Source organism: Molossus molossus, unplaced genomic scaffold, assembly GCF_014108415.1.
Source record: "Molossus molossus isolate mMolMol1 unplaced genomic scaffold, mMolMol1.p scaffold_m16_p_4, whole genome shotgun sequence".
Lineage (NCBI taxonomy): Eukaryota > Metazoa > Chordata > Mammalia > Chiroptera > Molossidae > Molossus > Molossus molossus.
Window position 1 is genome coordinate 113,283,842 of NW_023425377.1, and position 24,474 is coordinate 113,308,315.

General features: G+C 37.1%; 1 protein-coding gene across 1 annotated transcript; it reads left to right on the top strand.

The window, feature by feature from the left end:
- MGAT4D (MGAT4 family member D) lies at positions 1-22,936 on the top strand. Its single transcript, XM_036242034.1, has 10 exons — positions 1-94; positions 5,628-5,786; positions 9,111-9,248; positions 10,440-10,573; positions 13,129-13,175; positions 14,135-14,248; positions 16,774-16,849; positions 18,113-18,227; positions 20,585-20,715; positions 22,817-22,936. Exons 1-10 carry the CDS (start codon positions 1-3, stop codon positions 22,934-22,936), a joined length of 1,128 nt encoding a protein of 375 aa, XP_036097927.1.
- The last annotated feature ends 1,538 nt before the right edge of the window (positions 22,937-24,474 follow it).

Genomic DNA, 24,474 nt, shown 5'->3' on the forward strand with positions numbered 1-24,474 from the left:
ATGAGGGCCAAGCTGGTGAACTGGCTGACCTCGCTCCTCGTGGTCATGCTCTTCAGCTTCTTCTGTTTCTGCATCTCCAGGATGACTCAAACCCGTAAGCAGCCGGTGGCTTCTCCCGCCACCTTTCCCGCGTCCTGGGCTCTGGGCTCTGGGATTGCCGGGGCTCCCGGTCGGAGAGAAGGGGGGTGAGGTGGCATAGGAACCCGGTGGGGCCGCCTGCTCTTGTATTAGGGGCTTTACAGATGTAGCCCCCCACCCCCCACCACGCCCTTGCCCCGCTGGCGGTTGAGCTGTAACGGTGTCCAGGTCTCTCCCAGCCGCCTTGCCCGCAGCTGGCACGCGCGCCAACGCATTGGCCTGCGGGCCTCCGGGCTTTCCCTCCGGCCTCGGCGTGAGTCTTCCCTACACAGGTTCAAGGGCCCGATCTGTGCCCGGCTACCCCCCACCCTCCGCCCCGCGATTTCCAGACGCGTGAGTGTCTGACTCCGAGAACTCTCACAGCCCACATCTCTCCTGCTTGGGTTCGATGCTGCTGAATCATTGCAAGGCTCCCCGAAGTGCTTTCCCGGGAGCTGAAAAGGGGTGCGATGACGCAGAGACACATCGCTGACAAGTTAAAGCACTGGTTTGCATCTGAACCTTTTCAAATGGATCTTGCGGCTTGCATTGCCACCTTGAAACACACCAAGGTTTTAATTTATTGTTGTCTATAGGTTGCCAGTTTAGCAAATAAAAATAGAGGTTGCCCAGTTCAATCTGAATTTCAGATAAACAATGAATAAGTTTTTAGTATAAAAATTGAATGGGATGTATTGATACTAAAAAACTTCATCTGTAATTCAAATTTAACTTTGGTTTCTTGTATTTTATCTTTCAACTCTAGTCCATCGTGTAACATGCTAGCATTCATACAGTTTAATTTTGAATTGAAGACAGGGATTCTGCAAATATATTAACCCAGGCTTCCAAGACTGTCCTTAGGTTGTTTTAGGTTAAATTTTCATTCTTTTTCTTAAACTAATTTATGACTCAGGGTGCACACAAAGTAATCTTGGTAGTAGAGTCAAGGATAAAGTTTGGAAGTGACTTTAGTCCTCTAATTAATGTTTATATCTTCTAATGTTAAATTTATGTTTTAGTCCCCTAATTAATACTAAATTTTGTCATGTACAAACAATACCAACGTTGTGTGTACTTGACAAAAGTGTACCCCATTTGTTTTAAAGATTTAAAATGTATATTAATTTGATTTATACTACTAATTTTTAATCATTTTATAAACTCTCTCTCTTCTTCATTTTCTATAAAGACCATTATGCAGCCCTGGCTGGTTTGGCTCAGTGGTTAGAGCGTCGGCCTGCGGTCCGGAGAGACCTGGGTTCGGTTCCCGCTAAGGGCATGTACCTCGGTTGCAGTTTGTCCCCGGCCCTTGTGCAGGTGGCAACCACTCGATGTGTCCCTTTCGCGTTGATGTTTCTCTCTCTCTCTCTTCCTCTCTCTCCCTCCCACTCTACCTGAACAAGGAATGAAAGAATGTCCTCGAGTGAGGATGATAAAAAAAAAAAAAGACCATTATGCAAATGTGTCTTTTATTTATTTTGGAACAATAAACAATAAGCACTTTTATAACAAAAAGTAAGCCATTATTCATAATTAGAAAGCAAAATGTAAACTTCTTTTTATAGTAATTTTGGAAGACAATTTAGTTTGGCAACTTCATACGATATTTTAATACAGTTAACATTCTTATAATGAAACTGTAGACATTTTTGAGATATATACAACCATTTTGGTGTGTTTTCTAGTCATGACCAGGAAAAACAAGTTTGGTTCTTCGAAACATTTCTATTCCCATCATTCATATGTTCAAGTTCAGAAAATGAGATATTGTTCTTGTGAATGCACTACTTTTTTTTTAAATCCTCACCTGAGGATATGTTTATTAATTTTAGAGAGAGGAAGGGGGGGAGGAAGGGAGGGAGAGAGAGAGAGAGAAACAGGGATGTAGAAACATCGACGGTTGCCTCTCATATGTGCCCCAAACGGGGATTGAACTTGAAATCTAGGTATGTGCCCTGACCAGAAATCAAACCCTCAACCTTTTGGTATATAGGACGACCTTCCAACCAACTGACCCACCTGGCCAGGGCCATGAATGCATTACTCTTAAAAGAGAAGATAGAACAGGTTTTTCATTTTCTGTGTGTGTGTTTCTGTAGAACCAGCTCTAAAGTAGTGAGGAAATCAATCCGAGTACTAAAGTGAGGTGGAAAAGTCAGGCCATGGCCAGGTTGTATAAGGCTGTATACCAAGGCAAGTCATTTGGACTTTATTCAGCCAGCATTTAGGGAACTTTTCAAAGTCTTTGTGTAGAGTTTCCAGAAGATTTATTGTGGATTGGAAGTGAGAGACCAATTAAGAGGCAATTATAATAATAGTGCAACGAGAGGCAATAAAGACCTGAACTCTATAGTAAAGTTAATGGTGACAAGGATGATACTATTAAAGGTCTATTAACAGTACTTCTCCAATTTTAACGCCCATCCCAATCTCCTGTGAGTCTCATTAAATGCAGATCCTGACTCAGGAGGTCTGGGGTGAGGCCTGAGACACTGCATTTGGAACAGGCTCATGGCTGGAGTCCTAGGCCTGTGCTGGCCCGTCAGGTAGCTCCTCCTCAGGCCGTCACGGAGCACTTGAAATGTAGTGTGTGCAACCGAGGATCTGAATTTTAATCTAAGTCTATTTTAAGCTAATCTAATTTACATTTAAAAATGAAAGCAGCATAAAATATTTTTCCATTAAGCAAAGTGCTTTGTTTGGCTAGGACTACATTTTACTATAACTATTCATTTAGCATCTGAACTAAGATGTACTGTAAGTGTAAACTACATGATTTGAAATATTTAGTACAGAAAAAGAAAGAATGTAAACTATTTCATTAATTACTTTTTATGTTGATTACTGAAAGGGTTAGTAACATTTTAAAGGGTAAAGATAAAAGCTTGGGAAAGACGGAAACTGAAAAATGTGTTGCTTGCATGACCTTTGCTCAGCCTTCTGTTCAGTTGGATTATCTGGATTATCTGCAAGACAATGAATCACCCAGCAGATGCAGGATGAGATACCAGACCAGTCCAACTGCAAAGTGGACAATGGACCAGGCAGAGTACGTCAGCAGGAACTGCTGCTGGAAGCTAGAAGTAGAGTATATAACCTACACCCCAACTGTGATTTGAGGCTGACCCCTTTTCGACTCAGCCCGCCTGCATCCAGGCGCATGCAATAAAATCATTTTGCTCTACATTGGCCTTGCGTTGTGAATATGATCTCCTGCCTGCTCAGACCTCTTAATTACATATCAAAAAATATTTTAGATATATTGGACTAAGTTAAATATATTATTGATAATTAGTTCCACTTGTTTCTTTTTACCCTTTTTAATGTGGCTAGTAGGAAATTTAAACTTACAAATGTGGCTTGCATTTTATTTCTGCTGGCCCTTTGCTATGAGAAGTATTTATGCCAGTGGTTCTCAGGACCTCACTTTGTTTGTGGATGGAAGTCCCATTGGCCCACTGCACACATGGACTGGTGTTTGTTCTCACAATTTCACCACAATTGACTCAAAACATCAAATTTTCATTTATATTTCAAACTTTGTAAGATGGTTTTATAACATTTCATCCTCACAAATACCTGAGTGAATATGCAAGTAATATAAATATTTTAAGTAGCATATTGATGAGTTGAATTATCAGGTAAGAATGTACAAGAAGCAGATCTAAGACTAGAGATTATGTCCTTGAACATTTCTGAATGTTTGTTTCTGCAAATACTACTTCCTCTAGAGAAAACACTTTCTTTTCATGTTTACCAAATTGCTCCCTCAGGGAATGACTTACATTGGCCCAGAAATGTTGCATCACCTGTCATATATCAATTCTACACACATGATCCATTTTGCAAAGAGAATATTACCTGGGGAATCATAGGGTTATAGTGGTTAAACTACATCCCCATTTCAACTTGTGAACATCCCCAGGTAGTATCCACTATATGGATATTTAAGATTTATCTGGGGTAGTTGCAGTTCTTTTGATGAAGAATGGTTCTGTTTTAGAAACTCTTAAATCAGTTCCTATGCTAGCAAGTCCATTCATTCGATAATGCCCCCTGCTGGATTTCAAAGGCTGAACCTTTGCCCAAGGCTAAGGCTGTGAGCTAAGGCAGGGATGAAGTAAACATCCGTAGGTAAGACTGTGGCAGTAGTCTAACACTACATTGTCTTGCTCCATTTTATAAGTGCATCTCAAAACTTTTGTTCTCATATCTATAATACCAGCTCTCATGTCTCCCTTAAACTTCAAAGTCATATAGCCAAATGTTTGCTTTGTATTTGGAAGCTTCATAAGCATCACAATTGCTTTTATGACATTAAATATATTTTCATAGCTGCATAGTATTCCACTGATAAATGAATAAAGAATAGCCCATTAATAAACAATATTTATCAGACATTTTTTTTAAGTATTTTTAATGTGCTTTGCCACATGGTTTGCATGCAACATCAAGTTATATCTTTATAACAGCTGAGGCATGGATTCTTATATATCCATTTACACTTGAAGGAACAGAGGCTAACAAAAATTAAATGGCTTGCCCAGGCTGCACAAATATTAAGTGGCAAAACAGATTCAGTTGTACAGTGATACCTGGGTTCTCAAACATAATTCGTTCCAGGAGGACGGTCGAGAACCAAATTGTTCGAGAACCGAAGCAATGAAACCCAATAGGAAATAATGGAAACTGGATTAATTCATTCCAAGCCCCAGAAAATGCCTATTTACTGGCCTAATTTGTATATAATATGTAGAAAAACATAAGTCTCAACAAGAAATAAAAGTGTACAGTATGTCTAAGGGTTCAATTCAGTGTAAAGCGTGACTCTCTCCACAAAGCGTGACTCTCTCTGCACTCACACTGATGACGCGAGCAAGGCGCGCTGGGCCGAATGAACGCCATTCGGCTCAACTCCGCTCATCTCGGAAGTTCAAGTTCCAAATATTTGTTCGGATTCCAAGACAAAAGTTTCTCGAATCTCCTGGTCGAATACCGATTTGGTCGAAATCCGAGGCGTTCGAGAACCGAGGTATCACTGTATGTGATTTAATGCCAGAGCCACCAGAATTGTTAAAAGGATCTTCTGTAGTTTATTTAGCATATTTCCATTGTAAGAACTTAGGTTGTTTCTGATGTTACTATGATAAATAATGCTGTCTGTGTTGAACATCCTTAGAACCAAATCCGTACATATTTCTGGTTGTTTTCTTTAAATAAATTCTTAGAAGTGAATTTCCCTGCTCAGTTGGGTTTTTCTTCTAATTACAAATCTTATACATGCACCTTTCAGACATTACTATGTTTAACATTTCATTCTTTTTTCCAGTCTCTCATGTATATATCATAATATATAGATATCAAAATATATATACACATATACACACATTTAATGCTTGATATATAGCTATATTAAAGTATATATTTTATGTTTTTGATACATATTATGAAAATTGTATTATACCATTGCTACATATATAAACATGTACATATATGTTTCTTTGCAGGTAATCAATTAATTAATTGTAGAAACCATATTTTGGAGTTTAAGGAAAGTTTTCTACGCTTAAAAAACAAAACGGAAAGAAATAGCCAAGAGCTGACGGAAGTCTTGAGTAAACTAAATTATGACATTAGACGGAGAAAACATGTATCCATAAACTTAGGTTTGTGTTGCTTTTGTTTTTGTGCATGGTGGTTTGTCTGTCTTATGTTTTGTGTTTGGAAATTTAGATTTTATGCTATCTGATTTTAGGACATTTCTCCCCAGCAAATATAGTTACATCAGTATTCATTCTTTTATTGTCAGACATGGAAAAATCAGGTGAGAGACATCACTGACACACTGCCAGTCATCTCTGTCTGAAAGATGGTCTTCCTGTGTTTTCGATCTCCGTGAATTACACCACTATCCATGATGTATCCAACAGATGCAGCCAGAAACCTGAGCATCATCTCTGACTTCTCCCTCTCCCTCTAGCATTCTTACTTCCATGTCAGTCAGTGAGCAACCCCATTGATTCATAATCCTATATATCACAAATCTGTTCATATTTTTCCATCACCATCTCTACTACACAGTCAGACCACCTTCACTGTTCATCTAAATGACTAACATGCTCCTGTTTTTGTTCTTTCTCTCCAGTCTTGTACCCACCCACCTACCCTCACTGTGACCAAAGTGAAGGCTGCACTGTCTTGTATATCAACCTTCAGTGGATCCCTTTTTCTTCAGGATGAAAGTCCCACTGTGTGCGTCCCCCTTTGTATCACCCCCCCCCCCACTTAATGCTTAGAAACCACTGATCAAATCTCTGTTCCTACAGCTTTTCATTTTCCCGAAGGCCACACAAGTGGAATCACATAGTGTATAAGCCTTTGAAACCGGCTTCTTTCACTTAGTATAGATTCATCCAAGCTGTTGTGTGACCAGTTGTTTGCCACTTTAAAAAAAATCCTCACCAAAGGATATTTTTTCATTTATCTTCAGATAGAGTGGGAGGGAGAGAGAGAGAGAGAGGCGTTGATTGGTTGCCTCCCACACAATCCTAACCTTGACCGGAATCCAGCCCGAGAGTCTTTGATCAGGGGACCGACACTCTAACCGCTGAGCCAAACCAGGGCTGTTTGCTGCTTTTTTATTGCTGAGTAGCATTCCACTATATGGCTGTACAATGGATAGTTTGTTTCACCAGCTGAGGGACATTTGGGTTGGTGTCAGTATTTTGGGGTGATTATAAATATCTATTGCTATAAGCACTTGTGTACAGGTTTTTTGTTTGAATTTTTATTTGTTTGGGGTAAATATCTAGACTTAATGGGCATATAGTAAGTATCTGTTTAACTATGTAAGAAACTGTCATACTGTTTTCCAGAGTGGCTGTACCCATTTTGCATTCCCTGCAGCAATTGTATGAGAGTCCCAGTCCCTCCCATTTATTATGGCCATTCTAATGTCACAGTGTCCCACAGTTTTAAGGTACATTTCTCTAGTGTGATGGTGTTGAACATTTTTATGTGCTTATTTTCCATCCATATGTCTTCTTTGTAAAATGATCAAATTATTTGCACATTTTTTTAATTGGGTGGTTTGTATTTTTGTTGTTGAGTTTTGAGAGATTTATTTACTTATTTATTATTTTTTTGTTGTTATCCTCACCCGAGGACACTTTTGCATTTTTATTTTCAGGTAGAGCGGGAGGGAGAGAGGGGGGAAGAGAGAGAAACATCAATGTGAGAGAGAGACATCAACTGGTTGCCACCCGCATGACCCCTACGGGGGCAAGGGACAAACTGCAACTGAGGTACATGCCCTTAGCGGGAACCAAACCCGGGACTCTCTGGTCCATGAGCGAATGCTCTAACCACTGAGCAACCGGCCAGGGCTGAGAGATTTTTATATATCCTGGATACATATCAGATGGATATGTGATTTAGAGATAGTTTCTCCCAGTCTGTGCCTTGTCTTCTCCTAATGGTGGCCTTCAGAAAGCAAACATTTTTAACTTTGATGAAATCCAACTTATCCATTTTTAATGTATTTTGCATTTGATGTTGTATTTAAGAACTCTTTAAGAGTCAAGAGAATTTTCTTTTATGTGTGATTTTTTATTTTATAGTTTTAGGTTTTACATTTGAGGTCTATAAAACCTTATAGTTGATTTTTATAAATGGTATGAAGTATAGGTTAAGGTTCAGTCTTTTCTTCCTGTGGATGTCCAAGTGTTCTAACATCATTTGTCAAGAAAGGCTGTTCTTTCTGCATGGAATTGTTTTGCACCTTTAAAAAGAAAAACTAATCTACTGTTTTTGTGAGGATCTAATTCTAGATTCTCTATTCTGTCCCATTAATCTATGTATCTATTTTTTTTTCTGTAGTATCACACTGCCTTGATTAACATATTATATATTATGAATTAAAATTAGGTAGTGTGAGTCCTCCAACTTTGTTCTTCTTTTTCAAAATTTTAGAGGCAAATTCAAATGAATGGTATGAATGGAGTCATTAAATATTGAGGGGGCTACAAAACAAAATTATGTGGATATAAACTTTTATGATGTGATATTAATCAGAATAGTAAAACATATGGATATGTGGTTTGGAAATATTTTTAGTTACACTTCTTTTTTTTTATCCTCCCTCTAGGACATTTCTGCGTTTAACTTCAGATAGAGTGGGAAGGAGAGAGGGAGGAAGAGAGAGAGAAACATGGATGTGAAAGAGACACATCGACTGGTTGCCACCCACACGACCCCAACAGGGCCAGGGACGAACTGCAACCATAGTACGTGCCCTTAGCGGGAACTGAACCTGGGACTCTCTGGTCCACGGGCCAAAGCTCCAACTGCTGAGCCAAACCGGCCAGGGCTCAGTTACACTTCTTTATAGTGTGTTTCAGTTACACTTCCCTCATTTGGGACTGACAGTTCTCTTAGCCTCTGGTTGTGTGGCTCATAGTGCTAGATTTAAACTAAATACAGGAGGCCCTCACTTATCATCATCTTGAGGTTCTGGGACTTTAAGGTAGATGATATCTAAGAAAATCAGTTTTACCATATGCTAATTGATATAAACAAGAGTTAAGTTCCTACGGCATCTCAAAAACGTTAACAGATGGATGTTGAACAACAAGATGTTATTGGAGGACCTGCTGTATTACTTTTTATTTTTACTTCATTTTATTTTTTCTCCAACTTTTATTAATTTATTTTCATTACAAATGTTTCTCCTTTTCTCCCCATAAACCTCCTCCTCCCCATCCTACCCCTCCCCACTATATTTCTTTTTAAATAAGTATGAATCAATTTTCGAGTTATATTTTGTAGCCCTATGATTTTGATAATTTACATTTAATAGTATTTCTCTTACATATGAATACTAAATAAATCTGTGAATTAATTTATTAACCTCTTTTTTAAAAAAATTATACCAGAGTGACAAAGATCCCTATAGTCATAAATTCAGAAGCCCTATTTTTTCTCTCTTTCAGTTGGGAAGAATGTGAATACATTGGATAAGAATGAAATAGTATCTAATACATTTGAAGACTTAAAGTTCTTTTTCCCTCATCTAAGGAAAGTAGGCAGAATTTATCCTGATGTGATCATCGGCAAAGAGAAAGCAGACGGTAAGAAAATTAGAATTGGAGAATCAAATACAGCTATTTTGATCTTTGGGGACATGCTTTTAAGTTTTAAAATGTAATCCATTAAAATGATACTCAGTGTGATGTTTAGACCACCAGCCAATCTGGCACTAATTTGGATCACCAGAAATCAATATATTGGCTGGGAGAAAAAATAGTTTAATAAATATTTGGAGACTTGAATTCGAATTCAATTTTAATACAGATGCTTTGAAAATAAGTCAGTATAAGTCAAACATATGTTAAGCATCAGCTCAGTACTTGGTAACTCTTTTTCTGCCTTGGTTTGGATAAATCTATCCTCCTGTGGTTATTTTCTTATTTCCCCATCTGTTTGGGGACCAAGGTCTATAAAAGCTTTATGGAAGTGATGTTTGAGCTAAGCCTTGAAGAAGGAGTTCAAGCTTGCCAAGTATAGAAGGAGAAAAAGCATTTGAGTTAGAGGAGGGCTGCTAGGCCAACTCTCACTTGCCTTCCTCACAAATTCCATTCATTCCAACGAGCCAGTCCCTCTGGGCCAGGAGTCAGCAAACTACAACCCAGGACAGGCTGAACCTGCCAGTTTATATGCAGTTTTGTTGGACTGTAGCCATGTTCACAGTTTACTTGCTGTCTGTGGCTACTTTGGGCATAGAATTTTGGTCTCTGGTGTGACATGGGCCTTTTCTCCCAGTGCTTCAGTCATTATTGGGCAAAAAAGTCACTTAGGGACATGGATTTATTCCATCAAATTACTTGGAAATTAGTTCATGCATTTTTTTCACAGATGAAATTATTTCATTGTATTTTTTTCTATGTTGGGTCCTAGTGTCTCCTTAGGAAGAAGACTAGAGAATCAGCCAGTGTGTTTTGTACCTAATTCGAGGATGCTGTAGTAAATGGAGAGTGGTTAGTTTTCTCTTCCACTGCCCTGAAATTGTCCACCATGAGAACTTCCTGGCATTTATGTAATGCATTTCCTAACCGCTCACTGCAAACTGGAATTTCCTCAAGCGGAAAATGAAATATGTGATAAAAACTAACAGTGTTTGGATTACTTCTGCAATACAGTTTCAAACACTGTTTTTATGGCCACATGACTAACCCAAACATAGAAGGCAGCATGGATATTAATGCTAAGTTGTATTTCCCCCCATGGTTTGAAACGGCGATTCCACGCTCGGGTGTCTGCAGTGTCTTTTGCGCTGGGCATCTCCACCGTGAAGAGACAGACTCACAGTTACCTGAAGCAGACGCTGACCTCGCTCATCACCAGGATGACCCCTTCGGAGGAGAAGGACTCTGTGGTGATCGTCTCTATTGCAGATGTACGTACGAAGGACGACTAACCCTCCTTCCTCCCAGCCCGGTCTCCGTGCTAATCACTGCGTCATTTCTAATTTTTTTCTTAAATTTAAAAAAGTAATTCACATATGCCTTTTTTTGGATAGCAGGCAATGTATTTAATGCTTTTTTGACACCACCGAGAAGGAATTGAATGTGTCAGTCTAAAAAGTTTATTTAAATATCATGTTTCTCCATGTGGAGAAATAAAATTGCGTTATTAAATATGTGTCTAGGAGCCCTGCATACTATGTGGTACAGAAATTATATCTACAAACAGAACATTAACATTGATGCTATAGTAATAAAACCTGTCCAGTAAAAGGTTGGTATAGGAATCAAGAGACAATTTATATTAAATAATAACAACCACTAATTGAGGGACTCCATTCTATATCTGAAAGATTGAGGACAATTTTTATATTCGTTATTTATAACCTGCATTACATCCCTATAAAGGAAGTAGTACTATCCTGATTTTACAGATGAAAGAACGGATTTAAGAAAGTAATTTTCCTAGTAGTTAATGGAGCAGATTCATCTCTCCAGTGGCCCCAAAGTTTTCTGTCTTGTGTGCTATGTAAGCAATAAAGCACTGTATAAATGCTAACGCTACAAGGCTTTTGGGAGGGGACTTTGACAACGAATCAGATTTAAAATGTGTACATCCGTTGTCTCAGAAATCTCAATTCTGGGACGTTATCCTAGCCTAAGGAGATAACCAGGCAAGAATTTCAAAATGATAAGAATGTGAGAGCCTAGCACAACAGTTGAAAACGCGGACCCTAGATCTAGATGGCCAAAGGTCAGGTGGCAGCTTCCCCGCTCCTGGCTGGTGAACGGGAACCAGTTACTTCTCTGTGCTCTGCTCTTCTTATCTGTAAAGTAATGATGATAATGTTACCTTAGTCAGAGGGTTGCTTTGGCAATTAAATTAGCTAATCTATTTAAAACATTTAGCATGATGTGTGGCACATAGCGAGTGTTCCGTAGGTAATTATTTCAAGGATTTTTGGTGCTATGAAACCATAATACTGGAAGTAAAAATATCTATCAATAAGAGACTGATTGAATATTCATGTCTACACTGCAGTGATCTGTAACCACTGAAAGAATGAATATCATATTCACTGAATGAAACGATGTCCAAATCATATTATCGAGTAAAAAAAGTTGTAAGTCATTCTGTTTAACATATTATCTGTGCATAATGTGATAGAAAGAAGGAAGATAATACAGATCGATGAAATGTATGAAGAAATAAAGAATGAGCAAACCTTGGAATGACATAAATAATGGTTTACATTTAAAAATTAGTAGTAATACACAAAAACTATATATAAATATGTTTATATTTACACATAAATATAAAATATAAAAATGATTATCTCTGGATGTTGGAAGTTAGAGATCTTTGTTGTCCTTTATTCTTTTCTCTATTATTTGAATTTTCTATAATAAATGTGTCTTTGTAGACACAAACAACGAAACAAGCAACAGAAGAACTAATGGGAAAATATAAATAAAAGATTAAACAATTCTTTCTCTCTAAATTGCATTTCTTAGTATTGGGAGCAGATACTTAATTTCCAAAACATTTTGTCACTTTTTTTGTGTTATGTGTTATAATCTTTATTTGTTTGCCACTGACAAAATGCACGTCTCCCAAAAATGTTTAGGCCAGTAATAAAATATAGGGGGACAAATTTTTAAATGGAGTATAGAATGCTTAAGAAGTATAACTTTAGTACTATGTTTAAAGTAGAATATGTTTACGCATGTAACAAATAGCTGGAGATTCAATGTGGGGCTGTTGTAAGAACCTTAAATTCTAGAATAGAGTTATTAGCATCATGGCTGGTATTTTTAACAAACAATCTAACCATACACATTCAGAATTGCCTCTCAGAGAACTCAGACTTGACACTAGAATGGTCATTACTCAAAATATTTTCAGAATTTTGTAGTGGGAATGCTTGTAGACCCTGAGGCTATATCTTATAAATGCCATTTATCATCTGAGAGAATAAACCACCAAAAGCTATTTACAAATGAGTTAGACATCTAATTTGCGCAGTGTTCAACGAAGAGTATATTGTTGATGATAAAAAAAATTGGGGAGTTAAGCTGAGTACTATTGTCTGGAAAAATGTGGAATAACTTTGAAATAAGCTTATTGTCAAGGAATACTCATGAAAAAAGGTATCTTCAGAACCGGAAGTTCTCTGAAATAAGCTATCCGGTTTTTAGAGCAAAACTGTCTTAGAAGCATAGCATTTGTATACCACTAATTTTTAAGTGTAAATAACGTGTAGTGAGATTTCATATTGTGACAAAGGGAGAAAGAAATATTTTCATATTTAAGTCAGATCTTTTAAACACACGGATATTTTTAATTCTTTTATAGAAAGTGAAAACACGAGAGATGATTAGGACATAGTGACATTCCACACAAAAACTAGATTTACATGTAGCAAACATGTATTAATAAATCTATGAGGCATGCTTAGTTTCAGTAAAGTATTTTTCTCATTTTTAGAGTAATGAAGATTATTTGAAATCTGTTGTTGACATGATTACACAAAAGTAAGTACTGTTGGATGAATTTTTAACTGGCTGTTCTTTCATTTTTCTATCCTATTTTTCTGTCTAATTATTTTATTAGTGATCGTATTCATTTTAATGTGTATTTGTGCAGAAAAAGCCTGTAGTTCTATCTAAGCTGGGATGAAGTATAGCTTGTAATTTTCCCCAACTGCGTAGGTTATCTACCTAGTAAGGTCCATATTTTTCATGTTGTTATTATAATATCTGTTCCCCATGGAATCCATTGTCTCTGTGAGAAGCCCACTAGCTCATCTTTAAAACATTCTTGTGTTTTTTCCTGTACGAAGCTACTTTTACTGCTCCTGCTTATAATCTCCTGCTGGTAAGCAGCCCAGGAGATGCAAACACTGATGAGCTAACATGAAGCTCTTTGTCAAGCAAGATACTGTGGGATGGACCCAGCCTTCCAAATCTCTGTTCCAGTGGGCAATAAAACTGGCCAAAACCCAGTTACAAAAGGCTGCTGTCATCATGGTGGTCGGGAAGGCAATATAAAAACATACAGAGTAGGAATTATTTCACTTTGCCTGAAGATATCAAGAAGGACTTTCTTGAGAAGATAATAACTGAGATAAGTCTGAGGGTGTAAGCAGATATTCTTCAGGCAGACAAAAGGAGGAAGGAAATGCCTGGCAAAGAGAATTCCCTGGGGAGGCAGAAAGGCCCAAAAGGGAGCATGCTAGATTTTTAGAAATATAAGTACATCCCGGAACGTTGGATTTATGTTTTTTAATTTTTTGATATGTCTGTCTCTCATTTATAGATTAAGTACTTTGGCTAAAAAGTATTAGTTTTATGATACTAACATCATGTATCGACATGTGAAATAATTCAAATCAAAATATGTGGACATGCATAAGGAAATTATTTTTAAGTATTTATGTTATTTTGGTATAACAAATGTTCAACTACAAGCCTCCATGCACTTCTATTTATAGATTCAAAAAGCAAGTGAAGTCTGGATCCTTAGAGGTCATTTCAATACCTGCATTTTTTTATCCAGACATGCTCCGTGCCAATCAGTCAACCGAGGACTCACAAAAATTGGAGAGGTATGACATGTAGAAAATTGTATCCTTCAATAACTAACTTTATTTGATGAAATGTTGGAAATAGTATCTAATAGATCCCATTTCAAACACAGTCAGCTCCTATTGACTTGCAAGAGCTAACTATGTGCATCAATTCCCAGTTTTCTGTTCAGTGACATCAGTTGGATGTCAGGAGCATTTACACCACAGAAATGGGCAAAAGCTACAAATCAAGGCTCACCCCCTTTCCCACAGAGAGAGACAGTTGTTAAATACTTACCACCAGCACACCACTGATTATCCATGTTCACATTTACAGACAGTAATTAGCAAAAGCATAATGAAGGAGGGAAAGCCCAGGATTATAAATCACTATTCCTGGATTCTAGACCCAGTTTTTCTAGTTACTGATCATCCTAGGCAGGTAATTTTTCCTAGCTTCCTCGACTTTCTAGTGTGTGTAATAAAATCTACATTACATATTTGGAAAAGTCATTGTAAGAATAAAATGGGATAGGATTTATGCAAGACTTTTAAAAAATTAAAAAATATATATGAAGGATTATTATTGTTTGGTTATAAATGTGGTAGCTATTACAAGAAATGTAATAATTTGGTTCCTCAAAATTTAATAGAGCAAAAGACATGTCAGAATTCAGGAAGAGGTTTTTATCCCGGTAAACTTATTACCTCTGTTTTATTTTAAAATAATAAATAGGCCCTGGCCGGTTTGGCTCAGAGGTTAGAGCGTCGGCCTGCGGTCCTGAGAGACCCGGGTTCGGTTCCCGCTAAGGGCACGTACCTCGGTTGCAGTTTGTCCCCGGCCCTGGTTGGTTGTGCGGGTGGCAGCCACTTGATGTGTTCCTTTCGCGTCGATGTTTCTCTCTCTCTCTGTTCCTCTCTCTCCCTCCCACTCAACCTGAACAAAAAATGGAAAAATGTCCTCGGGTGAGGATAAAAAAAAAAAATAATAATAATAATAATAATAATAATAAATAGTATGTCAGAATCTGATAATCTTTTAAGGGTTTTGTTTTGCTTTTTAATTAATGACCCACGTCATGTGCAGTTTTTAGAGTCATAATGCTGGGAGTCACTCTAGATCCTTGTTTTTCCTTCTGCCCTTTTTGTCTCTATAATTCCTCTCTTTTAATCTCTCTCCACATCATCCTTCTCATCCCCATTTCTCTGCCTTGGACTTAGTTTAGGCCATTCCAGTTCTATCTGCTTTCCCTAATCCTACACTTGCCTAGCCTTTCCTCCAATTCATTTCCTCATGGTAGGCAGAAGAATCTTTTCTTTAAAAATATGATTTTGGGCCCTGGTTTGGCTCAGTGGTTAGAGTGTTGGCCTGCGGTCCAGAGAGACCCAGGTTCAGTTCCTCCTAGGGGCACGTACCTCGGTTGCAGTTTGTCCCCAGCCCTGGTTGGTCATACGGGTGGCAGCCACTCAGTGTGTCCCTTTCATGTCGATGCTTCTCTCTCTCCCTCCCACTCTATCTGAACAAAAAATGGAAAAAAAAAAAGTCTTCGGGTGAGGACAAAAAATATATATATATATATGATTTTGGCCCTGGCCAGTTTGGCTCAGCAGTTGGAACATCGGCCTGCAGACCAGAGAGTCCCGGGTTTGTTTTCCTCTAGGGGCACATACCAAAAAAAAAAAAAAAAATTGTTGATCTTTTGAGAGAGAGAGGAAGGGGGAGGGAGAGAGAAACATTGATGTGAGAGAGAAACATCGATTGGCTGCCTCCCACATGCCCCCTACTGGGGATTGAGCCCACAACCCAGGCATATGCCCTACCTGGGAATCATATTGGGACCTCTCAGTCCATGGGATGATGCTCAGTCCACTGCGACACACAGGCTGGGCCAGAAGAATCTTTTCATATCAGATCAAATCCAAAGTTTGTTGCATATTAAAGATTCTTCGTGATCTGGTCTCTGCCAGACTTCCCATCATCAGCTCTCTGTGCCCTGAATTGAGGAGGGCTGCTCTCTCACACATCCTGCGCCTTTGCATTACTTTCCTCTACGCTGAGCACCCCACAGCCTTCTAGAAGCCCCGCCCTCCCCATCTTAGTTCCGTCATCATGGTCAGTATCTCGCATAGCTCTTATATAGTTGCTCTAATTGTATTATTTTCCTATATTTCTGGTTAGATTATAAGACCCAGAAGGGCAAGAACTGCATGGTGCATTGCTCTTTGTACCTTCAGGACCTGGCCTCGTATCTAGCTTAATATTACATTAGAACAAAGTTTCTTTATACTTTCATTTGAACAAGACCTAAGAAGGAATATTAACTTTATTATAGAGATCAAAAATTAACAAACCCAAATATAAAATAGATTACGCTTATCCTAGTTTAGCAATGGTAGACACTGCCCACTGAATAAAAATGGGAAACTTTTGAGTATAACTTTTTAGTATAACATCTATTTTATTTAATGTAGATAGCGCTCTATATTAACAGTGTATTACTGAAGTGTGCTTATAAGAAAAAGTTAAATAACTAATATTAATATATTTTATTACTTACCTTTAGATGGCAAACCAAACAAATATTGGACTTTTGTTTTTTGATGTTGTATGCCCAACCCAAGGCCATGTATTATTTACAGGTATGACCCTGGTATAAATATAACTTAAAGTGGAAGTATTACATTCTCCCTCTCTCCTTTTATTCCAGTCTTCCTTGTTGAACTCCTCCACCTTACTTTCTACTCAGAAAATAAAAAATACTTACTATATTAAAATACCAAAAGGAAGTTTAAAATTGATTGCATATTAGTCTTCTTACTGGGGTCACTATTAACAAAAGAAATTATAGTTACCTGAAGCAAACTGAAAAGACTTTATCAAATTAGGAAAAAAAAAAAAAGAAATTGTTCTGCCTACATTTCTCTGCCCACAAGTTTATTTGATTAAATAAACAAAATTTGAGCACTTATTATATGTCAGACAGTGTACAGTGCCTCCAATTTTATGAGTAACATAGTTGTACAGTGCCTATACTGTATTTATGCAATACATCAGTTATAAGTAGTTGTGCCCGGGCCCCTGCACGTGGTTGAATAATAATGTCACAGTTCCCGATAGTTTGTGCGCACTCACTACCCGACACACGGCAGCTGTGTCAGGAGTTTGAAGCATGGCCTTGGAGAGCACAGGGCATCACAAAAAGGCCTGAAGCAAGCTCTTCTCTTATATTGAGAGAAAATAAAAATCCTTTTCGATTTCTAGTTAGTGACAATAAAATTGAAGTATGACATCCAGCCCGTGTTCTCTTAGAAACAACACCGTTCTATTTTGTGCTCTGGCCACATGCCTGAGCACAGTCTTCTACCAAATCATTCAGGAGACCCTCTGAGCCTGTAGATTATGCATCATATGTATTGAACCTCAGAAGAAGAACCCAGTCCCCAGGGGAGAGCTGTTTGGGGCCCTCTGGCACCATCATCGCACGCAGTGGTCGTGGATGAGCGTGCGCTTCTCGCCGCCGTCTCTGCCGCCCCGTCAGCTGGCACTAGGACACGGCGCCCATATGTCAACTCAGCACGAAGCTGGTCAGTAGTAAACCGGAAACCGACGTGTTTGTGAGGATGAACACGGATTCAATAAATGAACTCCTCCAAAGAGGATTTAGAGTGAATGTTCTATGTTAGCATTTAGGAAAGAAAGAAAGAATCCCTGGTCTTAGAATCAGAAAATGAAAATGGACTCACAGTAAATACCCTCAGTGAGCTGAACTAAAAATAAAATTATTAACTCATAAAAACATGTCCAGTGTAGTCTATTGAAAGAATTTTCCATTTGTAAGCTAATATAACTTATTCAAGGACAGCATCGAAGTACTAATGCCGCTTTGTTTGTTTTCTTCCCAGCTGGAAGATGATATCATAGCTAAAAAGATGTACTTTACAAAAATCACAGATTTTGTACGTAGTATCACTTCAAATAATTGGTTTTATGTTGAGTTTTCTGTTCTTGGATTCATAGGTAAGCAATGGATCTATTTTGTGGGGTCCAACTTTTTAGCACACAGTAACCTTAAAAATGCTTAAGAACTTATCAGTTTGTTACTAAATGGCATTTCTACAAAGATACAATTACCTTAATAATAAAATCGGATTCAAGGATCTGAATTTCAGAAAAATCTGTTCTAAACCAACTTTTTTCTGGATGGACAATAGAAATAAGCAGATGGGCATTTATGCACGTGTTACAAAAGCGTAAGATAACCACCCCCTGTGAAATGCTTGCTGTGGGTCTGGCACCCATGTCGGCTCAGCGACTAAGATGAACTTCTCTCAATTTTACGTAGAAAAATACTGAAACTAACAAACAAAAAAACTGTTGTAGAGGAAAGAATTTAAACTTAGTACTCTGCAGTTCGTGCAATTTCCTATATTCCAAAGCTGACATACTATAAAAAACATAAAAATGTATGACCTATCATCCACCACAGAAAAGTTCCTAGATGAGATTTTTGTTTGTTTGTTTTACAACTTTTCTTTTCTTTCCTCTTTTTTTGGGGGGCTCAAGGCAGCAAGTTGAATGCTATGCTCTCTGTGTATTGCACCTGTTCATTGTTTCAAGCAGGAGCCCTCTCTTATTTTATTCTTTTGTTTAATGCCCAACCCCTACTCCCACTTCCTCCCACTCTTCCAATAGGTTTTCACTCTACTATGTTCAAAATATCAGATAAACATACATATATCCATGTAAAATAGTTGGTGTTGATTACGTTTGTACCTGTTAAAAATTTGCATCAGTGGTGCAATAAGCCTCTTCCTGTTCCTTACATTTTTGTCCTCAAAATTATATGTTAAAACTGTCAGTATGGTGCTTTATGTTCATTTAGTTCATTGCTTCTTACTGCTGCATAAGTGCTACATAACTGAAGATGAGGAAAACATAAATATTAAATCAAGTATCTCCACCATTAATCACTTGCTTTGGTTACTATATAACATTTAGTTGCATTTAACTATGAGAGATAGACTCAAGTGCTAGTGCAAAATGCCGTGTGCTTACATCCTGCTAGCATGCTTACTAAATGGTTAGCTGCTCTACACTATTTACTTTAAAGTGAACATTTCCCTGAATCTTACTCCTTCAACTTCACTTTATTTTTTATTTTATTTTATTTATTTTATTTTTTATTTATTTTTTTGTGGTTCATGCCCCTAGCGGGAACTGAACCCAGGACTCTCTGGTCCACAGGCTGACGCTCAACCGCTGAGCCAAACTGGCCAGGGCTCAACTTCATTTTAAAATTAAAGTGCAATGTATTAGAAAAAAAGTAACTGGCTGTAATGAAATCAGACTTTAAAATGTAGCAATTTTTAAGAATCATAAGTATAAAAGAAAAATAACATTATTATAAAACAATGCTCAAATACTGAACTAATACTATCAATCAAAATTACGTGCTATAAGTGAAAAACGTGGTAGACTGATCAAGTTTATAAAAGTCAGGTTACAAATCACAGTTTCTGGCCAATTAGTAAAAGAATACAGCTCCTATACTTTCGATTTTATTTACAGAACTTTCACTTGATTTAGACAGTTGATCCTTTAATTAGTTATCAACATTGATTTCCTGAGAGTATTCCCTATTCTAAACCTGTTTCACACTTTCTCCCCTACCCCCAGAAGTGGTAATCCTTAACACTTAAGCAGATATATTATTTTGCTTTATTATTCTCCAACTTTATTAATGTTTAAACTTTTTTTTAAAGAATAAGATATGTTACTTTTTGTAAATTTTTTTCTTTATTGATTTTAGGGAGAGAGGAAGGGAGAGGAGGAGAGAGATAGAAACATCAATGATGAGACAGAACATTGATCAGCCGCCTCCTACTTGACCCCCCTGGGGATTTGGCCCACAACTCAGGCATGTGCCCTGACCGGGAATCCAACTGGCAACCTCTTGGTGCATGGGTTAATGCTCAACCACTGAGCCACAACAGCTGGGTATATGTGTTAATTTTTAATCATCCCCCTAGGATATGTTAGAGAGAGGAAGGGAGAGAGAGAGAGAACGAGAGAAACATCAATGTGAGAGAGAAACATTGGTCAGTTGCCTCCTGTATGCACCCTGACCTGGGATCGAACCCATAACCTAGGTATGTGCCCTGACCTGAAAACAGACCTGCAACCCTTTTTGGTGTATGGTATGCTCCAATCAACTGAGCCACCAGGCCAGGGCATGAGGTATGTTTATTTTTAATTTTTTTTTTTTTGCTTTTTTCTCATGCTAATAGAATGAACAACTATATACAAGAGTTATGTTATGATGTGTAGTATAAATACTAAAGAGTTATTTGGACTTGTTTACTTTTTCTCCACAGGAAAGCTCTTTAAATCTGAGGACTTAACTGAATTCATACGCTTTTTTTTAATGTTCTACAAAGACAAACCCATAGATTTGCTCCTGCTGGACCTTTTACAGGTGAAGATGTGTCATACAGGAGAAACTCCTGTGAGTACGTCTTTACTTTGTAAATGCCAAATATTTTAGAAAAATACTATCTGTCTAATATAATTACCTAAAATTTGTTTACCAAACCTACTCTGATGAATGCATCAACTTTTTAACTTCCAGTATTCTAAATTTTTACTGATACTCTACCTACTAAATGAAGTAATGAGAAGCCAACATTCAGGGAAAAGTGGAAACACAGGGACAAAAACAGTGAACAAACGGAAAAAAACCCAAGAAACACAATACAATGGCAGACGTAAAGCCAAACGTCAATATTTACATCAAGTAAATATAAATAGCCAAGATGTACCAATTAAGAGACAGTTTATCAGAGTGGATTAAAAACACTATGCAATTAATTTCTGTCTATACTCAGTTCAAATATAATACTATAGATAGGTTAAAAGACAATAAAAGATATTCCATGCAGACACTAATACAAGGGAACCTGTAGTAGCTATATTAATATCAAAGTAGACTCCAGAGCAAAAAATAAAATTAACCTGGAATCAAGAAAGACACTATATACTGATAAAAGGGTCAGATAGATCACCAAGATGATGTAACAGTCCTTAGAAGCGTATGCATCTAACAACAGAGCCTCAAAATACATAAAGCTAAGGGTGACAGAACTGGAGGAGCTGAGTCTACATGTCAGCACTGAGCAGAAATGCATTCAAATAAGCCTGCAATTTAAAAAATTATTATGTATATAAATTGGAGATGTATTTTAATGAATTTTCTAGAAATACAGTATATAAAATAAATTTCAGATAGCAATCAGAATACTTTGTTTTTTCTTTTATCCTCATCAGAGGACATTTTTGCACGTATTTTCAGATAGAGCAGGAAGGAGAGAGGGGGGAAGAGAGAGAGAGAAAAACATCAATGTGAGAGAGACACATCGAGTGGTTGCCACCCACAGAACCCCAGCCAGGGCCAGGGACAAACTGCAACCGAGGTACGCAACCAAACCCGGGACTCTCCGGTCCGCGGGCTGACGCGCTAACTGCTGAGCCAAACTGGCCAGGGCCAGAATACTTTTAAATGTTTGTTTGTAGTAGGAGTGATGCCATGAGTTATCTTATTTTTATTTTAAAGGAAATTATCCAAATCTATTTTCATGAAATATAAAATTGGCTCTTTGTTATAATCCTATACTTTTTTACTATTTAAGAAGAAATGAGACAGGTGTGATTTAGGAAAGGAATATGGGAAGAGAAAATATGTAGTCTGAGGGAAATGGGTAGATAGGAAAACAATAACTTCATTTATGTTTTGAATAAAGAGAAAGGGAGAGGAAAATTATACAGTATCCCCGCTCCCTTATATTTGGTTTTAATTTTCATAGTTTAGTTAGCTGAGGTCAACCATAGTCTAAAAATATTAAATGGAAAATTCCAAAAATACCCAATTGATAAGTTTTAAATTGCACGCCGCTCTGAGTATGTAATGATGCCTTGAGCCTTCCAGACCTGTCCAGCCCAGGATGGGCATCATCCCTTTGTCCAGAATCCCCACGCTGTGCAGCTTCCGTCCCATTAGTCGCATAGTAATCAGCTTAGTTATCAGATCAACTGTCACAGTATCGTGTTGGAGTAATCCTTATTGTACTTAGTAATGCCTCATTCACGTAACTTCTATGCCAGTATGGTGTTATAGCTGTCCTATTTCATTATTAATTATTGTTGTTGATCTCTTACTGTGCCTAATTTATAAATTAAACTTTATCATACCTATGCATGTATAAGGGTAACCACAGTAGGTACAGGGTTTAGTGCTGTCTGTGGTTTCAGGCATCACCGGGGGTCTTGGAACATGGCTCGTGCAGATGGGGTAGACCACTGTAGTGGCTGCAACAGTAGCCTGATTTTCTAAGACAGACTTCGTGGAAATACATGCTTTAATCAAAGCCCCTTTGTATCGCAACTCTTTTGTTCTCTTATTCAAAAGAAAAAAGTTTTGTTTAAATTTTAAGATATCAATATAGACTGCTGGCAAAACTAAAATGATAAAAAATTTTGCCATCAGTAAATGTAATAAAACAGAGTATTTTGGTTTTAACCAAAGATTGTTGTTTCCCTTACTTTTCCCCCAGGACAAATGTGCAGAACGAAATAAGCAAATTCGTATTCGATATAAACCTTCCCTTTTCCAGCACGTGGGCACACAGTCATCATATCTTGGAACAGAACGGTATTTAAAAGTAAGATTTTGAAATGTAATTTGAGAAAGAAACAATGTTTCGTGAACTTATAAAATATTTAGAAAAGAAGTGGTAAGAACAAGAGAGAGACACTATAAAATATGGTCATTTAAACGCAATTCATCTATGCCAGGCATGCGTGTTGCAAAGACCAATTATCTTTTCAAGACACAAGCTACCTATCATGGTTAGAAAACTCCAGCCTGTGTGAACTTCTTTGCCTCACTGTTTCTATCTGTGCAATTCAAATAGTAAGACTAGGAAAGTGTTTTGAAAATAATAATAAAATTATTTTATTATTTTTATTGATTTAATATTCAAAATTATACAAGAATATTTCAAAAATTAAATTCCCCTGTTATTAAATTCAATTATATGTTCATTCTTATTTCAGGCCACTATTTACCCAATGAACAAAAATTCAGCAATGTTTGGTTTTTTAGTCATTCTTAATTTTTCCATAATTTTTGGAAACAGTGTTATTTACAGTTGACTTAGTATCAATGTTTGAAATAGTGTTGACATCTCTACACACAACAAAGCAAATGATTGCTTTAATCCTTGGTCAACTGAATTGAGAGAAAGGCACACCTATATCCTGCCATCATTTCGTCCATTATTTATGACCTGCCTTCTTTCCACCTTTTCTTCTCTACCTCTGTGTGTTTATTGTATGGCACTGTCTGGGACAGTGCCTGGAATGTAGCGTGAACTCAGTAAATGTTAGCTATTAGCTATCAGGCAAGGTGGAATTCAAGATACAAAGTGTTTGTCAAACAAGACAAACAGGTGTCTGGAATAATGGAAACTTGACTGCTATGAATTTTTATGCAAAAAGTAACACCATCAAAATACATGAAACATAGCTGCAGGTGATGCAGAAAGAAATATATATATTATATTTTGCCAAATATTTTAACCTTACCTTTGTAAATTCACAATAGATTAAGTAGAATGTACATTTAATCACTAATTTCTTTGTTATAATCTTAGCTTTTTCCTTTTTATAGTCCATACCACATAAAATAGATAGGAATAAATAACAATCTGATGACATGTCAGATGTGATTCTATTTAAATTATTTTTTAATTTTCTAACAGGATATCTACTATTAGGAATTTCTTAATTCTAATACCTTCTTTTGAAATGGTCAGAATCATTCTTTGGAGGGAAATAGCATAACAAGGATTAGATTTTTTCTCAACCTTCTTCATAGTGAATAAAAGACTATATCATATTTCTAAAAAGTAAAACCTTCAATAATAAACTGGTAAGTATAAAATTGATATAAATACATAGAAAAGTATCAAATATTGGTTAATCTTATTTTCCATTCATTTGTGTATTTTTTTGTTTTATGCATATAACTTTCTGATACACTCTATATTATTCTGCTTTAGAAGAATCAATCACTATTTCCTTTTCCTTTCTTAACATATACTGTGGATGTAGATGTACAGTGAATTTGGAGACAATAGATCTGAGTTTGAGGCCCCATTTTTATCAACAGATATAACAAAATTGATGAATCTCCAACACATTATGCTAA